Raw genomic sequence first — 26,485 nt, 5'->3', positions numbered from 1 at the left:
TAAGCCACAAATTCAAAATTCTCCTGAAGTGTAATGATACCTGAGTGAGGTTAATCCTCTCTGCAATAGTTAGGACTACGATGCCAACCCTGAGCTGCTAATCATTTGAGTCTCGCTTCCCCTTTTATCAGAAATACCTAAAAGCACTGTCCTCGCTCCTCCATGCACGTCCTTCTCGGGATGCTTACTCCAGTCTGGGTGCTGGCAGATCTCAGGCACACACTTTCCAAACCAGCCAGGGCACCCGGGGCTCTGTGCATCCCAGCAATCAACTACCAGATTAAATAATCCTGGGTGTCACTTACGCCACTTTCAAGAAAATCCCAGGCAAGTAGACATCAATACCAGTTTTTCTTGCTGAATTATTTGTTTCAGCTCCCTCACTGCTATCAGACTTAATTATGCAATATCTTAGAAATAACACACACCTCTGCAATTTGATTTCTAAGCCTATCTGAAAGACAAAGATTTCAATGTCCTGTGTGGTTTCAGGAACACGATGGATCTCCTTGAGTCTGGGGTGCGGGGGTGGTTGGAAAAGGAGAAAGAAAGAAGAAGGAAACATAAATTCCTTTATTCAGATGATACAGGAATTGAGAATATGTCCAACAACCGAAGGAGAAGGACCCAGGGCATCTCGTGATGCCCTTTTTAAGTTCTATGCTGGTTTTTCTTTTAAGAAATAAATCCTAAGGAAATCAGCCCCTCCTTGGGGATACGGGCAAAGTCTGCCCGTAACACTGATTAGCTACATAACTTTTAATCTAGAAGGTTACTGATGGGTCTGACAACTCCCCTCCCATGCAGCCCTGTCCGTCTATTTTCTGAGTCAGCACACTCAGTCTCCGAGCAGCCTGCATCTGCAGAGCTGTCACTTCTATCAAACACAATGCCCTCAGGGTTTATGCTCATCATTAAAGAAAAGGAAAAAAAAAAAAAAAACTTGTTCGAGTATTAGCGGGGCCCAGTGCAGCGCCGTTAAATTAATTTTTAGAGATGGATCTAGGTCATACATCGGCATGTTGCAAATGAACACTCCAGCTAGTTACCTAGTGTTGGCTTCTTTCTAAATTGTTAGGGCCACCCTGGATGGAGAATTTCCATGTATTTTGGCCCTGAATGGAGAAGGATTGTTCCCCTTCAATACAACTGTAAAATAATCGTGACGTTCTTTCTGAAAGTTGGCTGCCACAAAACCATTGCCCACAGTCTTTTTAGGGGACTAAAAAACATTCACATTCCTGTCTCTGTTAACTAACAGTTCTTTATGTAGACTCTTTTGATGTCCAAATAATTTATGAATTCTCTGCACCTCCATTTTATCTCCTGAGTAGAAACAATGTATTCTGGAAGGTCCCTTTAGAGGCCATGAAGTTTCGACACACAGCCCTAACAACGGAGTCATAATACACTGTCCTTTGGGGAGAATTTAAGCTTCACCGAGGAAGAAGGTGAGAATTTAGTGTTTTGGTGGTGGGGAAGAAAGGATATCTGAAGAAAGTACAGTTCAAAGGGTCTCCAGGAGAAAAGACTAAGGAAATGGGCGAGAAGGCTAGTATACCCATTTCTCTCCATACACTCTCCTGCCAATCCAAAGTGTAACCAAAGCAATCCAAAATCACCGAACAGAAACTTTGACCTTGTAAATGCCTATGACGATTTGTGTGCTATCTTAAGGACATGTTTCTTGTGAAGCTGAGGTCACCCGATGGGTTCTAACATAACCTTCTTAGGGCTGGTTTCATAAAAATCTAAGGCACAGCAACCCAGGTCAGCACAGTAGTATTGTCACCCAGTAGGAATTCAGAGAGAACCAGCCAGCATGTTCCGAGGGGGACCTTCACTAGACAAATGAGAGAACTGAGACAGATAACCAGAAGGAACACGACTACTCCCCCAGACACGCTTCAGTGTGTCGCTTTCTGTTACTGTGGGACCCAGCAAAGAAAAGACTTCCCAGCTTAGAGTGTCCTCAGCACTACAGAGCCAGGAGAAGATTTGAGGGCCTTTGATTGCAACCTGTCATGGGATTTGATCTGATGAAAATCCCAAGCTTCCCGATAACCTGTGCCTTCTTCTTCCAGAACTTAGAACCCAGGACTGAGCTTGGTAAGCGAGGGTGCAAGGCAGAATCCCGCATGGAAGGGTGGCTCTGCAAAGGGCCAGAGAGGTGCTGTGTGTGTTAACACTCTCCAAACTAAGCAGTGATGTGGACAAGAGAGTCACCGCAAAGGCCCCGACCACCTCCTGATGACTTTTTGCACTGGGCTTAGACAAGCATTCCAACTTCGGTCTGGAGATCTGTTAAGTCCCAGCAAAGTGGAATACTGACAATATGATCACATCAAGATGTGACTTGTAATTGCAAAGTCACTTTCGATTAGATCACTAGCACTTGTGTGACCCAATGATATGACATGATTAGGTCTGAAGCCAGCCCACGAACGCACAGGACGGTTGGGTGATTAAGCGGGCTGACTCACGGGCACGACGGGTCACAGGCATCGGAAGTCAGAGACCGCCTGGAGCAGGGGGAGTTGAGCCCCTTTTCTTTCATGGTGAACCATGATAACTCCAAAAGGTTCGATTGCTCATTAGAATAGAGACTGTGTCCCTTCAGTTAGAAATGTTTCTGTCATGAGGCAATATGGTAAGGGAATGATCGTGGGAGTTTCTGACATCATTCTTCCTGCCATTGTCTGAAGGTTGTGCGTTAGTCACGGGCAGGTTCCGGGGAGCAGCACGCCGTGCTACGTTCTCTCCCACAGCTGCCACTTGAGCTCAGTCAGGTTCATGCTCTGAGCCTCTGTTTTCTCATCTGTGAAACAGGGATTCTAATATTCTTTTCTTATTGGTAATACAAGGATTAAATAACATGCATAGTGTCAGGCACATAGTAGGTGTTATTAACTTTCTGAACTGGCAGAAGATAGATTTCAAAACAGGGTGAGCTTCAGGCACTTAATTCTGTGCCCACTATTTAATCATAAGGGTGAATGTAAATGAAATTAAATAACCATTCATATTTAAACAGGAGAACCTAGTCCCCCTACCCCCAAACTGCCGTATGATAGGGGAGTCTAAAAAAATATTGACAGAATCCAAGAAAATCACCACTGAAATGATCATATTCTGAGAGACACATGGGAGAATTCACTGCTACCAACCCAGTCATGCCCTGTGTCGGGGAAAGCTAAGCAAACGAGGTCAGCCTGTGTGTGGGTGCCCTAGACAGAGGCTCTGTGAATGGCCTTCCTTCCAAAGCTCTCTCTAGGCAATTTTAGTAGCGTTATGAAGAATAGTTATAAGGGAAAAGAACTGAGTCCTTAAGCAGAGTCCCCCAGACTTGTTTGTTGGGTTAATTGGAGGCCTTATTAAAAACCTTACTAAAAACAGAGCCCCGGATCATTCTTATTATCAGCAGGGTTGGAAAACACAGTATCCTGGTCTATCTTTTCACCAGCCGGTTTGGTGGTTGGCATTGCCCATTAGCGCAGGTGTCCTAGATCATTATTTCCATTCAAAAGTTTGTTTTCAGATGTTTGTAATTCCAGCAAACCTCCAGGGGATCTCCATGAATTAAAATGTGGGCATGAATGTCATCCAAGTGCAGCACTTAACCCCTGCCCAACGGATCCAGAAATTCACCCAGAGGCCACTTCGCACACACAAGGCCTGCCCGCTTCCTGGCAGAGAAGACGTGAAAAATACATCGGACTTTATGAAGAACGCGGAGTCATCGCTCAATGCTGCAGTCAAACCACGGCCCCCTCATTCTCACAATTCTCAATCATAACCAGAGTTCTCCAAGCCCTAGTCTCAGCACGACCTGAAAACTTTGTTATAAACCGAAATTCTCAAGCCCCATTCCAGACCTACTGAATCCTAAGTTCTAGGAGGTGGGCCCCAGGCATCCAACTGAACAAGTCTTCCGGGTGATTCTGACTTATTCCAAAGTTTGAGAGCCACTAGTTTCAAAAAAATAAAAATAAAAGTTCGTCTTCCCACCTACTGCAATACAGTGAACCCATAACCCATAAGTATTTAACTAGTTAAGCGTCTGGAGCATTTCTTGAGATTTTTTTTTTCTATATTCAGTTAGAGGAAGGAGAAAATCCAAACAAACCTCATTCTCCTATGATTGACATTCCTGCAAAGTAGACTTGATTTAAAGACATCAGAACGAGATGATCAGAAATTGATCATGAGAAAAAAAGGCAGGATTCTGACTTCACTGCTTTAGCATTTACTTCCATGAGAGAGAGTCACCTGGTGAAGTCACCTTTTCCACGAACTGAGGTCTAATCATACTGCCATGCCTCTTTCAGGTGCAACGGATGCAAAGCTTTTAAATGTTTCATGTGCCTGATGCAATTTGACTTAACAGCTCAGGTTATGAATGGCCACTCGGGACAGTTGTCTGAGACGTGAGAGATTGTCTTAAACCTAATGCTCATTCATAACGTTTCTTCCATTATTCTTTGGCTACAGATTCGTGAATATACCCTTACATATCCATATTCTACATTTCCAAGTATACATAATAAATAAGAATATAAGATAGATGTATCAATACATACTAGACAGGGAGAGATATGCAAGTTGTATAGAAGTAGGCTTTCAATGGGAGACATCCATTATACGTGCACACAAATGCATAAGGAAAATAGTGATATGTAATCCAATAAGCTTTCTTTAATAATTCTCACATTGGTTTATAAAACGTAAAAGAACATAGTTAAACGAACAGGAATTGAAAGTGCATGATGGATGTGTCCCTCATAGCATTTAAATCTCTTCCACTTGATTAAAAATTCCTAGTTCCTCTTCACTGAATTGTTTAGAGTTTTTGAGCAGCCTCTGCCCTGATTAAAACAAATTAGCATCAAAGATCCCCTGTTGAATGAGAAATCATTAATTGAGAAACATGCAATGCTCCTTAATTACCTTTAGAACAGTGAGAGAACAAATAATCTCAGGTTCCAGAGGGGCCTTCCTTCTCTGCACTGTGGACTCATTTCGTGTAGCTGCTGGAATAAAACTCCAGTTGCAAATACTACTGGGGAATAGCAATGCAAGCTTCAGTAAACACACTGTCGATTGTTTATCTAAAAGAAAAATATATAGATAACGACGAACGGGAAGAGAGGAGCATGTTTTAGTTTATTATTTTGTTGAGAGCTTTCAAAGTGTTTTACATATGCCAATATTGATTGAGGAATAATGCGAGCTGTTCTTTCTGATACAAATTTTAATGCTTTGTGTACAATATTCCATTTATGTAATTACCTGATAAAACTTCAGATTCTTCTGTATGGATGAGTAACTTCATCGTTTAATGCTGGAACAGAAAGATCCAAAGTATTGAACTTCGGAAAATGCAGCTACAAATGGAAATTCAAACCAGGATATGGCACCCTGGGCATTCATTCCTTTGCGTACTGATACGACAGTTACAATAGCTTCTGTAGGCCGTGAAATACGATGTATCCCTCCACCTTCAAAGCCTAGAAAACACAGCATAGTAGCCCATGGCAACAGTGTTAGGAAGTCAAGTGTGATCACAATGTAAAGAGTATTTACCCCAGGCTTATACACAAGGCCATGGGCACAGCCTTCTGATAATGGCAGCGAGATGGACGGGACTGGCTCTGAGGCTCTGAACACCGAGTGTATTTCTCACAAGCACCTGGAAGGAGAGAGCCAGAGTCCTCATTTCTGTACATGGGGTACATAAAGCATGGTGAGGCTTGGTCATTCAGCTAAGGATCTTGGTTTTATTCTAGTTTTTCCAGATGTCCACTTTAATCCCTAGATCACATGTCCTTGACAGACTTTGAAGAAAAGTTGCCAAAATTGTCTCATGCACCCCCGTTTCCTTGGATATTTTTGGTTCATGTATAGTTGATACAGACTTGTTCATATAACATAATGGCACAAAACACCCAAATGGGGCTGCCATTTGGGCTTGATATTAATGTGGTTAAGACCCAAATTTAGAAAATTGCACTTTACTTTAAGTGACATGAAATGACTTGTTTTATGAATGGAATTAAACTTTATGCCAACAGTCATAATAGGTCTCAAACTCTGTAGACATTATGAATCACTATTCTTTGTTCTATCCTCCATCAAGATCATAAACCCGACATTGCCATAATCTTTGCAAATATTGTAAATATCTCCTTAGAGAGTAAATTACAAGGACGATAATTAAGACTGCGTTAAGAATATCTATACCAAAAAATCGGACCAAAAGAGAATGTCCATACAAAATAATTTGCATAAGAAGAAGTGGAGGAAGAACAGAAAGAAGATGCCTCAGCAGCAGGAGAAGGCGGTGGCGGGGGAGGGAGCAGAAGAAGAGGAAGAAGAAGAGGCAGAAGGCTATCATTCATTATATTCGTGCAGTATGGAAGGATATAAACATGGTTATAACATTTTGATAGAGGAGGAAAATTGTTACTGTTTTCTTCCCAAGGGGTTTTGATGAAAGTGTATTCTTTCTTTGGACATTCCACTTTAGGACAAAATAATTCACCATTCACCGATGTGCAAAATGTACGTGGTTGATATATACTTACAAAATAAGAATTACTCATAAAAGGTCTACCACACAACCATCCTCTGGATATGGTTTAGAAAAGGAAAATCTTGTCACTAAAACATCACACGTTACGTATAAAAGCACGAAAACACATCCTTATGTGTCTTTAGACAAGTTTCTAGTTTGTAGAGCGCCTCATAGATGTTGCCTCCTGAGAAGGAAGGTGATGCTATTGGGTGGTTTGCCCTCACAGCAAGGTCCCTTAACAGCAAACTGACTGGATTTTTAAAAAATTTATTTATTTATTTTCAGCGTAACAGAATTCATTGCTTATGCACCACACCCAGTGCTCCATGCAATACGTGCCCTCCCTATTACCCCCCCCCCCAACCTCCCACCTCCTGCCCCTTCAAAACCCTCAGATTGTTTTTCAGAGTCCATAGTCTTTCATGGTTCATCTCCCCTTCCAATTTCCCTCAACTCCCTTCTCCTCTCCATCTCCCCATGTCCTCCATGTTATTTGTTATGCTCCACAAATAAGCGAAACCATATAATACTTGACTCTCTCTGCTTCACTTATTTCACTCAGCATAATCTCTTCCAGTCCCGTCCACGTTGATAGAAAAGTTGCATATCCATCCATCTGATGGAGGCATAACAAATGGCTATCAGACACATGAAAAAATATTCATCATCACTAGCCATCAGGGAGATTCAAATTAAAACCACATTGAGATACCACCTGACACCAGTTAGAATGGCCAAAATTAGCAAGACAGGAAACAACGTGTGTTGGAGAGGATGTGGAGAAAGGGGAACCCTCTTACACTGTTGGTGGGAATGCAAGTTGGTGCAGTCACTTTGGAGAACAGTGTGGAGATTCCTGAAGAAATTAAGAATAGAGCTTCCCTATGACCCTGCAATTGCACTGCTGGGTATTTGCCCCAAAGATACAGATGTAGTGCAAAGAAGAGCCATCCGTACCCCAATGTTTATAGCAGCAATGGCCACGGTCGCCAGACTGTGGAAAGAACCAAGATGGAAGAGGTGGTCCATATACACTATGGAGTATTATGCCTCCATCCGAAAGGATGAACTGAGGATTTTTGCATTCAAAGGTCGAATGGGAGCTGTCACTTCAGAAATCAGCAAGGAGTGGACGCTGCGTACTCAGATCTTGTTCCTTCTTCCAGCAGGTCCATGCACACATAAATGTCTGGGAGACCAGCTTCTCCCACCTCCACCAGGCAACAAGTTTCAGATGAACCCGGGGTTCTGACTGGATCAGGGAACAGTCTTGATAAGTAGAATATCCTGTGTGCCATTATCTATCTGTGTTGCAAGGTAATCCATTTTGGGTTGAAAACAGATTGTTTTAAGCTGAGTTGGTATTTTTATTGGTGTCCTTCCAGCCGGCCTTCCTTTTAAGTGCCGTCGTATTTCAAACAAGCTGATCTGAAGGAAAAGACAACGGCTGCCTGCATGCATCGTCGTCACAAGGGAACGAGGATGTGCAAGACCTATTTTAGGTTATTTCTTTATTTTTTAAGCATTGAGAGAGGTCTGAGATGTTCTTTTACTGCTGGGAGGAAAGGAGCAGATTAGTCAATGAAGGGTTAGGAAGGATGTGTGACGACGGGAAAGAAAATCTAACACACTCTGTTAGTATTTGCTGCAAAATTACCATTTAAAGTTGAGGAAGGTAATATTTGAAATATATGATAGACTTTGTAAAAAACAAAAACAAAAAAACAAACCCTGGAAAGCACACATCTGAGTCATCACGTAACATGTATCATTGGTTTCTACTGGAATTTGACTGCTTGGGAACTTTGGCACCAATGTGTGCTTTAGTGTTACCAGAAAAATCTCCAGGGATAATCGTTGCTTGCAATGTATTGAATTTAACCTGAGCCTTTTCCCAGTAAAAGTTGAACACACTTAACTCTGATCCACTTCTCATTTCAACAACAAAACCCATCACACGACCTAGGTGAAGTACCTAGGTAAGCATTTTTATCATAGGTTACTTAGAACTGGTTAAGACAACTGGCCCAAGGCAGTAAAAAAAAAAAAAAAAAGTGGTTTGAGTTTACATTAAAACTTGAGGGCGTCGCTCAACAGGACTCTCTAAGATAACTCAAAACTGGAAAGCACAAAATTTAAGATCTCTTTCAGCAACCAGGGCTACAGATGCACAAAGAAGTGGTACAAGAATTTGCTCACTAATGCTATTTTCCTAGGCGGATTTTTCTGGAGCGAGATCTCCTATCTGACCGTACACGGAGCCGTTTATAGAAGCTTATGCTTAAACAGCTATCTTGCCTGCGTGAAAATTTCACTTCTGCCAAAAATAAAATTGGTGAAACCATTTGATGCTCAGCAGAAGACAGCGTCTCTGCAGTACTCTTTGAGGAGTTTGGTTTCGTGCTCAGTGAGGACTGCTTGGCAACTACTTGAATGGGGCAGAATTCTTTCCTGGAGGGAGCGGGGAGCCCTGGGAAGCGGATAGGTCAGACTTGGGGGCAGCAGGGCTGGAGGCTCTCGCTTACAAAAGCTCATCCAAAATGATAATGTGGTCTCCTGTTTGGAAAGAAAAATAATAATACTTGCTGTTTTCATTTGTAGGGCTGGAGAAAGCAATGCTCCACAAAATCTTAGCTGCTCTGGCTATGGCAGATGCCATATTGCTAAACGTGTTCAGTTCTGGAGAGGGAGAAAGGGCTGCAGGGAGGGGCCTCCCCTCACTTCAGTGGCTCATGGGTGACTCCTGCAGGGAAACTTCGTTGGGGCAGAGAAGGATGGGTTCTGAGCTGAAATCTTCAAATCTCCTGTTAGCCACTGACTCACCATCAAAAAGCTTTAGAAAAGCCTGCGCGAGGCTCAGATGTTCAGAGAAGCTGCTGCTTTCTGTTGTAAAAGAAAGGGGGCTCTAGGATCTGCTCAGTGCTCTCCCCACTCTGGGGACATTTTCAGCAGGGTCCATACGGAAGGTCCTCTCTTTCTTCTAAAGCTGCTGGGCGACGCCAGCCAGGTTGGGCCTGTTTCCCAGGGATGACTGGGCCTCCTGATCTCAGCCTCCTCCCCGGCCTGAACCCTGGGAGGTGTGGTGGAGGGCTACCTGGAAGGATACCACCATTCCATCGGCTAGGGCACAGGCAGGGGCCCAGCTCAAGGTTAGGCCAAGACCCTGAGCCCAAGAGTGGTCATGGGTGCTTGGGTCTCCTGTGGGGGCCACACACAGGCGAGATGTTTGGATACTCCTTGGCAGCTCCTTTTCAGTAATTCTGTTGTGAGGTCCAGCAGAGCAGGGGCACTAATACAGAGCAAGGACACAGATGGCCTCCAGGGGATGAAACCCAAAGCCTGCCAAAGAACAAGCAGACTCTTAGAAAACCGCTCATCTCTGCCATGGTGGAACCAGTCTCTGAAAGCGGACTGTTACCGTAAGCACAATGTTTGTACACACCGCGCACATGGCTGGGCCCGAGACCTGTGGTTAGAGCTGGAATCCCGGCCACTTGGGCTCATGTGCATGTTGCTTCCATTGTCGGGAACATTCCAAGTGTCCAGCATGCCATTCAGAGAGAATGCGTAGAAAAGACCAGTGAAAGTTAGGTGAGGAGGGAAAGAGAGAAACATGTATTTCCCATGTGGAGTTGAAGACCACAAAGGTTACAAACCAGTCTTCCATGGCAGAGGGGCTGCCCTATCGGGGGCTGGGTGCTTTTCCTGTGTGATTTTGGAGGAGGAGAAACCAAACCAAACAAAACTGTGTTTAGCAGTGGGGCTTGGAAGATTCAGTGGTTTTATTCCAGTAATTAAACTCCTGATTCATAGCACACTGTGGCAGAAAATGGTGGACTTTTTAAAGCAGGTTGGAACTTCTACCCAATCTGTGCTAACACTGGCATGCACACCTGTGTATGTGTGCATTGATATGGTTATAAGTCTTAATTTTAGAAATTTGATAACTCCCCACTGTCAAAGGGATACTGTCCTGAAAACACTGCTGTAACACCAACCCAAGGGCTTGTATTCCCTGGAAAATCATTTAAAGCATTTTGAATTAGAGCGATAACTTTGTTACTCAAAGAAATTCTTCTAACTATAGATAAAGGGAGCTCTTTGGCCCAGCACAGTGTCTCCCTCGTTTGCCTCCTGGTAAGAATCACTAAGGTGCTTATCGAGCATATGAATCTCCAGGGTCTAATCCAGTCCTTCTGACTCTTAATCTCTAGAGGCAGAAGTAGGCATCTGTACGAAGGTGGGGAGTTCTTATGATCAGGTATGTTCCGAACTCACTCTAGTAAAATGGCAAATGGGCTTTGGAAGTTGACTTGTTCTTCAGAGTATGTGGGAGAATTCATCCATTCAGTCGATTTTAATTTTCTTAAAACCTTTCACATAAAACACTCAAGTCATCATTTTACATTTCATGACAAAAAGTTGTACCATGTATACCAACCAAATGTAAGGACTGGTTTCTCCTGGCCCAACTTGAATGGAAGAGACAATGACTGTTCCTGCCTGAAGGTCATCAAGCAGTCATTTAAGAAATACTAAAGCTGTACATATTTTGAAAGAGTCAAAACTTCTAAGGACTCAAACATCAAAGTAGTTTTTTTAAAGAAATTTCTATATCTTAGAAATACAGGAACTGAAGATCATTATGAAACTTTTACCTATAAAAACCTACTGGACCTTCAGCCACGGTGAAAAGATGGATGAAATATTAACAGATGGATTCATACAACAGGTGGTAGAAAAGGAGTGGCCTGGGAGCCCCAGGATGGTCAAGACCAGCTACACTGCATAGAGAAGCTGCTGTGAGAGGTTTATGTTCATTACCTTCTGGGCTCACAGCAGCTCCACATCTCCCTTCACAGATGCAAAGTCTGGATGCTTCTAGAGGTCAAAATGTGCCCAGCACCACGCAGCTCGAAGCTGGTTCCAGCGTCTGTTCTCAGGCGTGTCCGCTGCTCTACACTCTAAGGGACTCGCAGCAGGACCATAGCCATTCAATGACCACTGTCTGACAAAACTCCCCAAAAATGCGGTCTTGGGGAGTACTGCAAGTATTGATTCCCCGTTGAAATGTGTCCTATTTGAACACAGTAGTATGTGGATACACTTTCCTTCGATGTGTGTCACTGAAATAAATTTCCACTCAAAAGCGATTATGAAAATCCCAGTCTCCTTAAAATGTATTAAGTTGACCTCTAAGGATGTCCGTCCCTTCAACAAGATTCTCTAGTTGTCCAAATATTGTCCCTAGGCAGATTTTTAATTTTATTTATTTATTTTAGAGAGAGTACGAACAGGAGGGGTAGAGGGAGAGGGAGAGAGAACCTCAAGCAGATTCCTCACTGAGCTCTCAACTGGACACAAGACTCGATCTCATGACCCTGAGATCATGACCTGAGCTGAAACCAAGAGTCTGATGCTTAACCGACTGCGCCACCCAGGCACCACCTGCCCCCTCCCCCCCACCCCCATGCCCAGGTAAAATTTTAAAACTCCATTCTATTTAACAAAATTTTTTTAATACTTGGAAGAATAAGAAATCCTAAAATCTAAAGGATGTTTCAAAGTTATCCTAAACTGAAAGGTACAGAATTCCACAAAGATAAAGTTTTCAAGAGAATCAGTCATTTCACTGTATACTTCTGGAAGAGGATCTGTATGTATATGTGTGGATTGAATTTAAAAAGTTAAAAAAAGAAGGGGGCATCTGAATTTAAAGTGTTTGGGATATGGGGACAAAAAGAACATGACATAGATTCAAAGTGAGAATCCCTAAGGTCTTTTCAATCCATTTCACCTGAGGGTGAAGAATTTTACTGCCAGTAAAAAGCTTTGATAATTTGAGAAGATATTGCATAATTAGTCACGGAGTTAGCAATATTTGGCCCGGAAAGATACAGTATGACTTTAACTTCACATTGCATGATGTCTTGTAATTCTCTAAAATTCAAATTTTCAAGTGTTAGGAACCTAGTGGGATTCAAGATGGATGAAGCTTGGCAATTTTTTCATAGTAATACTGTTTGCTTGGCCTCTCCAAAAGGACGGCTGAAATAGATTTTACCTACAACTCTCTATGCTTTTGTGTTTTTGTTATATAAGCCTCTCTCGTGATAATCATTCGAGAATTAAAACAAATCGGGCAATCATCTTATTTTTAAATGATTATATTTTTGTAGTCACCAGTTTTGTCAATTTATTTCTCCAGGAGAAAAATCAACATTTAAAGGGTCCAAAAAGAAGCTAATAAAATTACTTGATTGTTATTAGGAGACATTTACAAACTTTGCTCACTTTTTTTTTTTTTTTTTTGAGAGAGAGAAAACATCACAGGGAGGCAAAAACAACCAGCTCCACTCCCGCCCCCTCTCCCAAAAAACCCACAGGCTATAGATGAAATTATTCTAAGAATTAGTCTTATTTTTAATGCATAGAAAATAGCAAAATTATCATGCCAACACGAAGAATATATACTATAATCAGCAAGTGCCTAATTATCAAAACAATGATACTCATGGCTTGATGCAACCTAGCAATCTTATATACGATGCAACTACCTATTGTATGGTCATTCCTCTTCTGTATTACATTCAGTCCTCATCGAATGAAGCTATGTATAAATGGCATCATGAAATAAACATTGAGTATCACAATAGGGTCATATTCTGCTACTGCACGATCACAGCATGCAAGGGACTATGCATCCATCAGCTGTAAACAGTTAAGTGGTTTACCTTCCAGAAATCCAAAGAACGTGAAAAGTACATAGATAGTACTAAACATCAATTATATTGAAATGACTTTCGTAGTGAACGAAGCTGTGTTGTATGAGGCAGCTTTGGATATCTCTGTCACTGCTTTCTACACATATCCTGTTGTCCCCCTGAGGTGGAGAAAACGTTTCAAACGAGATCTGTTAATGCTACTGAGTTCTAGTGAACTGTTGTCAAAACGAGGACACCAAGGATTCTATGTCCCAATGTGAAAGCACTTTGAAATCCTTTTTTCTGTCCGCCATGATTTGGATGTGTGAATCGTTAAGAATATGCTCAATGTGGGCAGTGATGAACTTATTTTCTAAATTGGAAACTTCCTCTCGTGGCATCAACGTGTCCAGGTTAGAAATAAGGATACTGTAGACATCTACTTGTATTCTAAATGGCTGGCTGGCAGGAAGGGACCTGGATCACGTTAAAACTTGGGAGGTGTCACCTCTAAAATACTTTTCATGATATTTGTAAAGGGTAGATAAAAATCGAGCAGCTAGGAGAGGAAGGGCCACAGAAGATGATCCGTTCTTATGAAAATGCAGATGGATCATTTAGGTCTGATCCAGTGGTTCCTAACCAATTAAGAAAATTACCACAGCAGAGCTGAAGCTTTGCACACACTGAAATAACCATTTCAGCTCTCTCCAGGTTTGCTCTCGGAGGGGTTTTGGAAGGAGGGGAAACATTGATTGCTGGACAGGTTTTTCCATGCTCTATCAGCTCTGATAATGAGTTAGGCAGTTGGCGAGGATGACAGGAATGTCCTTTTCACTCAGAATTCTAATAAACCTCCTGTGAAGTTGCACATGCCATCCATCCAAATGTGATCAATTGTGGTCTGCGTTCCCGTTAGGTGGAGAATAGTCACATTCTCAAACCGAGTGTAGACACGATATGGTCACGTGGAATATTTAAATATACTACCTACATCCTACTAAACCAAAATCTTGCTTTTACATTTACAGTGAGATAAAACAGCATTTAAAGCCATTGCAATTTGCTCATTTCCTGTTCATATACAAGTGATTTAACTTTGCTTATGAGGCAAAAACTGTACAATTCTCATCATCCAGGCATTATAAAATGTCTTTCTTTAAAGTCTTGGGATATAAACAGTTTGGTTTATATGAATTACATATTTTCATCTGCATTAAGAAACAATATACATCTTTTTCCAGCGTAATTTAATGTTATCTACGATAAGCCTAAGAGAGTCGTAAAAACTGACTTTATCGTCCGTGACCATCAATACTGTTACTTTCATAAAAGTCACGAACATTCTCTGGCCACTCGGGTCATTGCCCATTTGGAGGGAACTGTACGTGAGCCCTGGGACCATACGGAGATTCGCCTCCATAAAAACTGAGGCCACAGACCAGCCTTAATGGAAGTCATTTTACAAAATCGAAACATTTTGGAATATCCAGGAGCAGCTTCTGTTTCTCAGACACAAGTTCCTTGACGTGTTGAGAGGTGGTGTTTTCGATTTCGGACTCCCGAAGTCTTGTCTTTACTATCTGAAGGCTTCTGTTGTGAAATATCTATTAGGGCACTGGCAATTGCAAGGCCTGTAAGAAGAGGAGAAAACCATTCAAATATTTAGTTAGACATTTCCGGGAGAGTGACAGTGGTATTTCAGCACCCTGTTTTTTATTGTTTTATATTTAGTCATCAAACATTTCACTGTTTATTGGAAGTTATCATGTAGCTTGCCCTTTACTTAAAATGTTTCTCAACTGAGACATACGAACGGGACAGAGAAAGAAGAACAAGGATCTGACAGCTAATTGACTCTGACTTCAGATGGTCAAATTCAGTGTGTGTGACAAAGACATCACCACCAGCTGTGGACAGGATCCCACACCTTAGTTCCCATGTCTGAACACAAGTCTGTTTTAGCTGTATACAGAATTTTCAGTGCTCCTATTATTTTTATGCGTATAGAATAAAAAGCCATTGTACTAGTATTTTTTTTCTAGAAACTTTGAGCAGTTTTAGGTTTAAAGAAAAACTGAGCCAATACTGATACATGATTATCAACCAAAGTCCACAGTTTACTCTTTGGGTTCACTCTTTGTATTGTACATTCTAAGGGTTTGGACAAATGCATAATGTCATATATTCAACATTAGAGTATCACACAGTAGTCTCACTGCCTTAAAAATCCCCTGGGCTTTCCCAGTTTATCCCTCCCCGTCCCATGAGCCTTTGATAATCACTGATCTTTTTTTAAAAGTCTCTGTAGTTTTGCCTTTTCCAGAACATCATATGGTTGGAATCATTGTGCATAGCCTTTTCAGACGGCCTTACTTCACTTAACAATATACCTTTAGGGTCCATCATATCTTTTTTGGTTCAATGGTTCATTTCTTTTTGGGATAATATTCCATCGTATGGATGTACCCCAGTTTGTTTGTCCGTCCCCTTTACTGAAGGATATTTTAACTGCATCCAATTTGGGGGAATTATATATAAGGCAAGTGTAAATACCTATGTGCAAGTTTTAATGTAGATGTAAATTTCCAGTTCACAAATACCTAGGAGCATGACCATCAGATCATGTGGTGAGCCTGGCTTTTAGGTTTGAAAGAAACTACCTATCTTGCACAGGAGCTGTACTATTTTGCATTCCCACCGGCATTTGACAGCATCTCTGTCAGCATTTGGTGGTGGTGGTGTGTGGGATTTTAGCATTCTGATAGGTACGTAACTATATCTCATGGTCGTTTTAATTTGCAATTCCATAATAACATAAGATGTTAAGCATCTTTTTCATTTGCTTATTTGTCAGATGCACACTTTTTTTGGTGAGGTGTCTGTTCAGATCTTTCACCCTTTTTTATTGAACGGTTTGTTTTCTTATTGTTGAGTTTTAAGACTTAATTAACATTTTAGATACTAGTCCTTTATTAGATATGTGTTTTGCAAATATTTTCTCCAAATCTGTGGCCTGCTTTTTCATTCTCTTTTTTTTCAAGTGCTTTTAAGAAGTAAGAAAACACCCAGGCACAGAGTTGTGTTATGGACAAGTAGACACGGAAGAAAGACAGCTTGATATTTCTTAAAAATAAGAACAAATCCCGAGTATTATCAGCAGACTATCAGCACAAAAGTGGATCTCTAGTTATCATAGGTAATTTAAAGAATATTGTTTTGTTATGTCATTTTGTCTATTAATTGACAAGGGCATTTGGTACGATGTTCGTGGATAGTAAAGACTTTCCTAAATTTGTATAAGCAATGGTTCAGCCAGATACTCTGGTTTATCATAGCTATACATGGACCATTTTAGTTTCTGTTAAGTTAGTTTCATATAATTCTTGAGAAAAACAAAATGTGCCAAGTCACCATACTAAACCAAGAGACCAGCCTGCTTGGTTTAAGGAGGTGACTAAAGGACTTTTGGTTCATTTTCCCATCTCCCAGGTCTTGAAGACTTGACCCTGGGTTGACCTGAACCAAGCCTTGAGCCCTACAGACATCTCCTCAATGTGCTGCTCTTAGAAGAAGGTCTCACTTTGGATCTGAGGCTATGAAAGATGCCACTGAATTATTTTACTCCATAATTGACTCCATGTGGGTCAGTTTTCTCTAGGTAAGCCTCAAATAGGATCTGGCAAGAACAGAACTCCAGAGGTCTGTGGATAGAAAGAAATGCCGATAGAGGGAAACAGATAGTGTAAGACGAGGGTCAACCAGTCTAGTGCACTACTGTAGAAGTCAAGGGACGCCACGTTCAGGGGGTCTGCGGAGAGTCCTAGATGGGCCAGCACGGAGGCTGGATGCGAGGACATTAGATTTCCTCGAAGATGATCTGGACGATGTTTGAGTCATGTCCATACCTAACTGAGGAGGGAAGTCTGAAAGTTAAGCAGGGAATGGGGAGAGAGGAAATGTGAGAACACATAAAGCCACCATGTTCAAGCCGTTTGGCACTGCAAAGAGGTGAGTTGGTACACGGGGAAAGCAACAGGTCAGATGGGATAAATGCGAATACAGAGGATCATCTGAGGACACACATTTTTCAAAGGAAAAAGGAGTTTTTATGTACATGTGAAAATAGAAGAAAAGGTATTTGTGGAGAAGAAATTAACAAAGCTAGGGAGGGAAAGGATTAAAAAGTTACAGTAATCACTGCCTAGGCTGATAATCTTAGATATTTGCCTTTTAAGGGCTGCTGTTATATACCCTGCTCTTTCAGGACATTAAATAAACATTCTGAATTGCTTAGAGATAACGCAAGTTTAAAGGTTCAAAGTTTAAATAAATATTGCTTTCTTGACCTCTGAAGAATACACAGGAACTTCTGAAGTGTCCCACACAGATATTTCTGCTGTAGGAAATAATTACTTTGTTATTTCTTCAAGGGAGGCAGCTGAAGCACATGTTTTGTTGTTGTTGTTGCTGTTGTTTTAAAAAGACTCACAGGCCAGGGTTGTGCTAACAAAAAATTCAGTACAGGCAGACCTTAAGTTTCCACAGATCTCTTGGCATCCTTCTGTCATAATTCACAACCTTCTGTTACTTCATTCCTGGCACCATCTTTTCCAGAGCAGCCAAATATGACAAAGAATATATGTCTCTTCTAATGTAGACAGAGACCACTTACAGTAATTGCAATGATCACAGCTTCTAAATATGAAATCATGTTATTCATTAAACTACTGCATGACCCAGTCCAAACGAGCTCTGAAACACAATACTCTTCCATTTACATGTGGCTGCAAATGTTGTTTTCTTCACAGAAGATATAATGTCAGGAGAGAAGCAGTTTGAGTTGCCCAAACAGGAAATTCCTTGCTAATCTGAAACTGCCACTGTACTGTTGTAATCCAGGCTATTGGAAGTCCGAAGCCAAATTAAAGTGGTGTCTCTCATATCCTGGGTTTGCTAATGATTTTTAAGTTTGGAAACACATTCCATTGAAAATAATAAATCACAAACCATATTTCAGTCCTTGATTTACAAATAAAATCGCAAATCATGCTCATTTTTAATTTGGCAAATATTTGTTCTTTCCTATGGATATAGAACTATCAACTACATTTACAGATTTTGCATAAATGGCACATGCAGGTAGGAACCTTGAATTCCTGCAGTGATGTTTAGTGTCCCCCACATGTAACCTCAGAGTAGGCTCCAGGGGATGCATGACCGGCTCTCATCCTCCGGAAGGGCCAAACCATGTTTTCGTTTAGATTTAAACTTGGGTCCTTTACAGGACTACACAGCTGTAGCATCTCATGAGTTACTTTTTTTTTTTTAATAATCTTATAATTTAATTAAGAACAGCATAATGATCATAACAACTGCAGGCATGTATGAATCAAATTATTGGGCGTAAGTTTTTATTACCATTTTTGCATTTCTTTATATTGTACTCTATGGAGAACTCTAACACAACAACCCAGAAATTGCTAGGTGCTCATTCAACCTTCAAGAAGCCCTGAATAGAGGAGTAAACATGAGAAAACAGGTCCCAGTCTTCCCAAAATATCTAGTATTTGGAAGTCCCTTTAAAAAAGAGAGAGAGATGGAGAAATCAAACTAGTTTCTCTCCTTGCCCTTCAGTATACTCTATTGTAGGGAATCTTAGTTGGTAAAAAGAAAAGTTGTCAGTAGTTCTTTAAGAAAACCAATATTTCTGCCTTCTCCTTGCATGAAACATGTGTATGCTGGTGGGAGACTGACTATATAAACAGGCAATAACATGACTCGGGCCCACAAATGCAGCGACCTGCTCAAGAAACCAACGCCCATCTACAATAACCAGACTAAGAAGCCAGCCTGCAGTGGCAGGTTTGGGGAAGTCAGCCTGCTATCTCTAGTAACAATCCAGGAGGTCATGTGATTACCCGGTAAAAACGGGTCTCACCTACCGAACTTTGTTAATAACTGACAACTTCCCTAATTTTTGTCCAAGCTTCCAACTTAGGGCCAACCCAGGAAAGGCAAATAAGGACCCCTAACCAATTATCTAGGATGCCCCATGTCTAGTTAACCTGCTTCTAGCTTTCCTATGCCAATAGCTTCCAATCAGGGCATGCTTGAAGTCTTCTCTTTTTTTCCACTATATCCCATACATTTGCCTATTTTTAAGCATCTGCTGAAATGCAAGCACTGACTGTTGGGTGATTCCCTTGCTGGAGCAAGTTCTGAATAAATAGCCTTGCTTGTTATTTCTTTGGTCTTGGTTTATTTTCATAAGGGTGATGAAGAGATAAAGGTAGCTTGAGATCTGTCCTAGGTTGTTTTTTTTAATGCATCAATAAATAAAAACAACTTAAAAATAATTCGTCCATATTGCTCTTTGAGGCAAACCCTTTCTCCTTGTTTAGAGTTCCCTTGGAAATCTGTGCCAGGGAAGAGGTTTCCAGGTGCCGAACCCCCACTCTCGGTGCCCGTAGTGGAAGCGCTTCTGGCCAACAGGACGCCATGCGGCGGTGCATGCTGCCCCGGGTTTGAGTTCCATTAAAATCAGGTCACTCCAGAAGATCATTTTTCAAAACGTCACACAAATCATCTGATGAAATCCACTTATTGTGTTCTCTGGGCCTAGCATAGTTCCTTGTTATCAAAGCAATACAATTAACCGGGGGAACAATTCATTATTTTAGACTGGTGGTCCAAAGGAATTTCATTTACCGTGTCAAGATGATGCACAGACGCTGCAGGCTGCAGAATTTACATCAAAATATGCCGGGAGATTCAATAAAAATGCTGGGGTTTAAATATTTATTATAAGCTTTACCTTTTTGCACTTCTAGTTTTTAAATACCAGACACGATGACATTTAGGTTATTTAAATATGAATTATAAACCTCATAAGAAAGAAGGTACCATCTTCTGTTTCCTACTCCACCTGCCGAGGCGTCCTGATGTAGCAAACTAGCCCTTACAAAGGTGGCATGTCACTGGTGGCTATTCTCCATCACTTGGGGCTGGGTGAGCTGGGAAGGAAACAGACTCCTTTGGGACCATGCAGATTTCCTTCAGAATAGGGGCACTATTTAGTAGTTACTGGTGTGGATGCCAAGAGCTACCATGGGTAAAATTTAGGAAGTAAGTAGAAGATATACCAAAATTAGACCTTTACCCAGATTCTTAGGGGAAAAAACCCTCCAACCCTTTCTTCCTAAAATTAAGAACTTTGTTTCTCAATAAACACGTGCAGACATGCCCTTAAAAAACAAAACAAAACAAAAACAATAGAAACGACTAACAGCTACATATTTACATGGTAAATAAATATATCTTTTTAAACCGCTAAATTTGCAATGAAAACCACCAAGGAGAAACATCAGGGATTGAGTTATCTTTAGTAAAACTCTAGTTTTTCCTAATGGAAGTGAAATGGTATTAGTAGGCTCCGGCTGTAACAATGTAATCATAAAATTACTGATGTGTGTTTTTTTACAATTACGCAGAACAATTAATAAGTACAGTAATAAAATACTGCACATCGAGTGAAATTGCCTTGGAAAGAACATCCTCTTTATATACAAACATAGCACTTCCATTTTACATTTGAACAAAGCCTCCGAAAAGTCATTCATTTTGAAATGCTCTCCTCCCAAGTCTGTGTAAAAGCAGGCACCACTATATATTTTAATTTTCCAGGAAAACAGCTTCATTAGGCGTGAAAGGTTAATTGCAGGTTTAAGTGGAGCTCAGGGAATGGTGCAGGGTCTGCAGTGAATTACACAGTCTGCTTTAGGACGACTTGAATGGGTGCTGTAAACTGTTTGCCCTGCTGAAATGTTTTACTACCTCATTTACTATCTGTCTTCTTTTACGGCTTGTATTTGTAGTTCTTCTAAACCTTTAATGGCTACAGTTTTATTTCACTGTAATCAGATTTAAATGGAAATACCATGCTGGGATGTTTAAATGTTTTCCCTCTGATTGTATACAGCTACATACTACTGATCAGAGTCCTGGCTATCCTTCACATGATTAAGAAAATGACTTTGGGAAACTTTGATGTTACCTCGACTTTAGCTATTGTGCAGACTTAATTTAACATTCAGTGTGACCATCCTTGCCAATATGCAACTAGGGCTGGATGCATAATTAGAAAATATGCATTTCCATTTTAATTTATCTGTTGGAAGGCCAGTGCAACTGAAGTCATTATTAGGCAGAACTCCAAAGGTTACATTGTTGAACCGAAATGGAAATGCTTCAAGTACTGAAAACACTGGAATGACAAATGGACTAGTCATATTTGTCTGAGAGTTTAAAGAAATGTTTCCCTTCACCTACCAAAAACCAATGACAACTATAGATGTCAGTGTTTCAATACAAATTGTAAATGTATTCTGCTTATACAATTTTGTTTGGCCTTTAACACCCCATAATATTTTAAAATTTCATTTAAAGACACACCGTGCAAGTTTTATGAAATATAATCCTACCCCAGCACCACAGATGCCACCTTCTGTAACATTGCTAAGTTCTCCCTAAATTGTATATGGACTGTTCTCTGATTGGTTGGAATGTGCTGAGTAAATCATGGTCAATCCTATCCCAAGTCATGGTTTAATGCAAATCCTCATGCTTTCCTAACAAGTAAAGTTTCTTTTGGATATTAACAGTTCTAATTTCAATTAGATAGTAAAAAATGTTACGAATTCATTTAAAATATTTAGTGATTTTTTTTTTAAGAGTCACGGACATTAGAAGAATCAGCCTTGTAGCTACCCTTCCACATTGTTAAGTAAATTTCCAATTCAGAATTTCCTCATCCTAAGCCACCTGGGCAAATATTTCCTGGTATTTTCTTCCTTATTTAAAGGAATCTGATAAATTATAATTCTTTATTTTAAGCCCTAATCATCTTTAAATTAATTAAAGTGCTTTCCGATCATTCATTGGAAAAATCAAACCATGGTAATACTGTAATAATGGTAATATTTTATTTTCCATTAGGTAGAGACATTGTATTTCAACATTTCTAGTAGTAAAATTTTATTGGTTGCTTTAAATTAAATGAGATTATGTGTGAAAATATTTATAAAGTCCTATACAAAGGTAATTAATAATTTTAATAATTAAATAATCAGTTACTACGACTACCAGTAAGAAATCAGTCAAATTATGAATGTCCAGAAAACTCCGAAGTCCTCAAATATCAAGAAAGTGTTTGAAGAGCAAATCACTTCACGTAACTATTATTTCTTGAGTGTCTACTATATATGCCAGGCACTGCACTGAGTCCCTAAGAATTTAGCAATGGATAAGACAGACAAGACATAAAAGATCCGATATCCCATGGAACTTACATTATAATGGATCAAGCTTTTGTTTTCTTTCGACAAAGTTATTGTGAAGATTAAATGTGAAGTGCTTAGGAAAAGTACCTGGTACCTAAGAGCTCAAAAATGTCATCATCACCGTCACTATCATCACCATCACCACCATCACCATCACCATCACTATCATCATCATCACCATCACCATCACCACCATCACCATCACCAACATCATCACCATCACCATCATCACCATCACCATCATCACCATCACCATCACCAACATCATCACCATCATCATCATCACCATCACCACCATCACCATCACCAACATCATCACCACCATCACCATCATCACCATCACCACCACCATCATCACCATCACCATCATCACCATCACCATCATCATCACCATCATTACCATCACCACCATCACCATCACCATCACCATCATCATCATCACCATCACCACCACCATCACCATCATCACTAAGTGAGAAGTCTGAAGTCAAGTAGCGAGCAGTTGACAAAACATAGAGCACTCAAGACTTTGCTTCTATCCTTTAATAGCATTCATTCATTCACCCAACAGTAGTGTGCCTACTGTGTGGAATGCCAAATAAGGAAGTTAAATAGAAAGAGGGACTCAAAGACTTGTGGATGGCATCAATTTAGAGCAACATTGTCAGTGAGGTGGTACTGTGGTCAGTCCTCAAACCAGAATTATTTTGATGCCTTGGATAACCAAATTGAGAACTTGCTCATAGAGATACAGAAGACTTATGTGTGTTGCTCCTCATTATAGAATATGAAAATAATTGAAAGCGGTAATGGCAAAATAGAGGAAAGGCAACATGCAACAGAGAAAGCATTGTTTATATTAATATTACTGTATTATTGGAAATCTAATAATTAACCTTTATCCACTTTCTAGAGTTTAAAAAAAATGCTTTCCCATTGATAATCTAGGTTGTTTCTCGAGTCTACTTGGCTGAAGTGGGTCAGGAAGCTCATTGTATCCCCTCTTCACTGATGGCCAAATGAGGCACAGAGTGATGAAATGCTTAGCTCAGGGCCACGCAGCTGGCGCTGGGGGTGGCACCTGAACTCAGGCCTCCAGATCCTTTGACTTGAACTCTGCTCACTTCATACCATTAGAAGGAAATTGCTACTAAGTACAAATGAGTAACACATGATATTGAGCCAAATGGCAGGGGGTGGAACCCAAAATTCAAAAACTGGTAGAGGTGTAAAATCAGTGAAGGTCAAAGGCATTAATTAATGTTGATGGTAATAAAAATAATAGCAATAATATATATATTTTTTATTTTTATTTTTATTATTTTTTTTTTTTTTATATTTTTTAAATCCCTACTCTGTTAACATTGACTGAATGCTTACTAATGCAGTCATTGCCCTCAGCACTGGATGTGTATCATTTTATCCATTTATGCAAATAGGAGCAGACGACAGTGTAGCTTCAACTGAAAAACCCGTGTTGAGGGCAGCTATGTAGCTATAGCATGGTTGGGGTGGGCTGTTGTCAAAGAGTCATTATCAAATAGCGTGAAGCTAGGGCAACAATACAAGCACTCCTAGATTTGCTAATAATCACACAGAGATAAATTCTATGAAGTAGGCCCAAAGCATGAGGGAAAAAAATGTAGAGGGGAGACCTCTGGGGTGGGTGTGGAGGTCAAAGATTCCCAGGCGAGGTGGTTTCTGAGCTGAGGTGTGAAAGATGAGAAAGGACTACTCGGGAGAAAAGGCCAGGCCTGAGCACTGGGGTGTATTCGGGCTACAGGGAACTAACACTTCGCCAGCACGAAGGGCAAGGGCATTTGGAACTTTTGGACATTTGCTCTGGGTGGAGCACAGGTGCGAACAGGGGAAGAGTGAGAGAGAAGGGAGAGAGGGAAGCAGAAAGGAGTCCAGGAGACAGCCCCAGGTGCCAAACGTGGAAATAGATGTTCCATCTGCAAGCTGGAAAGAGCCATGGGATGATTTTAAGGAGTGGAAAGGCATCACCATATGTTGATTTCAAAGAGACACTCCGAGTGGTAGCTGAGACGGATGGGAGTTGGGGGTAAGGCTAAGATAACTATAACCAGATAAGAAAACGGCAATAAAGAGAGGGAAAAATGATGAACAGCACAGATGTTTTAGGAGAGATTAATACGGGAGATGAAAAATAGGGAGTGATCTAGAACAACTCCCAGCTTGCTGGCTTGAAGAGCCAAGTGCATACAAATGTTATTCACTGGTATGTGAAGGAGGGACAGAATCACCACGGTAGATGGCGGATCATTTGTTCTGTTCTGGATGTACTGAGTTCAGCTATCTGTGGGACATCTTGGCGGGGGGGGGGCGGTGTCTGGCTAGATATGCCAGTGGGAAGCTCAGGAATAAAGTCTAGCCCAGAGATAACCAGGGTGTTCTGCATGGATGGAATCTGAAGGCTTAGTAAGTATAGGTAAGTAATGCAGGTGTTGTAATAGTTAAAGCCTGACGTCTCAGTGGCTCAACATGTTAGTTCATTTCTCACTTTGTAAAAGTCCCAGATGAGTATCCTGATTGGTGTCAGGACATGTGTGGGGGAAGGACGAGGGAGTGAGTGCAGCCCCTGCCCTGTGCAGTAACTCAGGGACCCAAGCTGACGGGGATTCCGCCATCTTCAGCTGGGGCTTCCACGAGTGCCTGGAGCATTGACATCTAGGTGGCAGGTGGGAGACGAGAAGGTAGAGAAGTTCATGGTACTGCCTCAATGCCATTAGCAAGTCCTCCTCTGCAGAAACAACTCTCCGCTAAAGGAGGGAGGGGCAGATCTTGGGTGGGAAGCCAGCAGTCTCTGCCACCAGGTGGAGGAGACTGCCCTTGGTAGGAAGAAGAGAGGAAGAAGGAGGTGAGCCCGAGAGGAGAGGACTGGCAGTGGTGGAGGGGAGCCTATGGGAAGACAGACCACTCAGAGAGGCAGGAGGAAGGCAGAACTGAGACTGTCCAAGACTCTAAGAAGACTAGTCAGGGGCTAGTTCTAACCTGTGGGTCCCGTTTCTGTTTGTAACAAATAGCCACAAAATTCCATGACAACTATAAGCTGAGTGTGTGGCTTCCAAGCTTTTCTTGACCTGAAATTCAGAATGTCCCTGGAGAGGTTTCTCTTGGAAGGAAGTTGGAGTCGGTGGTTCCTAAGGTCACTCTGGCTCTCTAGATTTATGGCTGCAGCTGCCTTTCTTCAGCAGGCCTGCAGCAAGGACCCAGACTCCGCCACAGGCCTCCTCTCTTGTACAGGCTCTCAAGGGCGGCAGAGCGGGCTGCCATGAGCATAACTGCAGAGTCTGGGGACTGGCTGCGTCCGAGGACTTCCTTGCTGGAGATGAGCCTTTGTTCCTGCTGTCTATGGCCCCGTGAAGGCCTGGACAGACTTCTACCAGAGTGAGAACCACACCAGTAACAGTAGGTATGGTAGGTACTTCCCGGTAGACGTGGTTTCCGTGACGCCAAGAACACCAACCAAGACCTGGTTCTAAGTTTCATATCAGAGAGATAAGGAGGATGCATGGTGTCAAAGACCAGGCTGGGATTAACATTATGTCTAGCAATCTCTGAACAACTGAATAGATTACTTTTTAAAATTGATTTTTTAACTCTTCATGTTATAATAGAATTTTGCATTTCTAACTCTGCCTACCCCCAGACTGGGAGCACTTAAAATGTAAGAGTTATGTTTTTATTCACCTTTATATCCCAATGCTTAGTCTAAAATAGGTAGTCAACAACTACCACTTGAATGAGGAGTAAATGCAATATCATCATAAAGAAGTGAATTCTGATTAGAGGTCTTAGTGTTATTTTATCTTGAAGGTATTGGGAAATAGAGGCCGGCCTCC

The 26,485-nt window shown here is 41.2% G+C and overlaps 1 protein-coding gene across 1 annotated transcript in view; it reads right to left on the bottom strand.

The window, feature by feature from the left end:
- Nucleotides 1-12,750: 12,750 nt before the first annotated feature.
- The window catches only part of ATRNL1 (attractin like 1), an 836,623-nt gene continuing 822,888 nt past the window's right edge, over nucleotides 12,751-26,485 (bottom strand). Inside the window, exon 29 of the mRNA XM_046027294.1 lies at nucleotides 12,751-14,912. Coding sequence (XP_045883250.1) covers nucleotides 14,788-14,912 — 125 coding nt within the window. The 3' untranslated portion in view covers nucleotides 12,751-14,787. The remainder of the gene's footprint in view (nucleotides 14,913-26,485) is intronic.

The sequence above is a fragment of the Meles meles genome, chromosome 13 (assembly GCF_922984935.1).
Source record: "Meles meles chromosome 13, mMelMel3.1 paternal haplotype, whole genome shotgun sequence".
NCBI classification, from domain to species: Eukaryota; Metazoa; Chordata; class Mammalia; order Carnivora; family Mustelidae; genus Meles; species Meles meles.
This window is presented reverse-complemented; position numbering and strand designations above follow the sequence as displayed.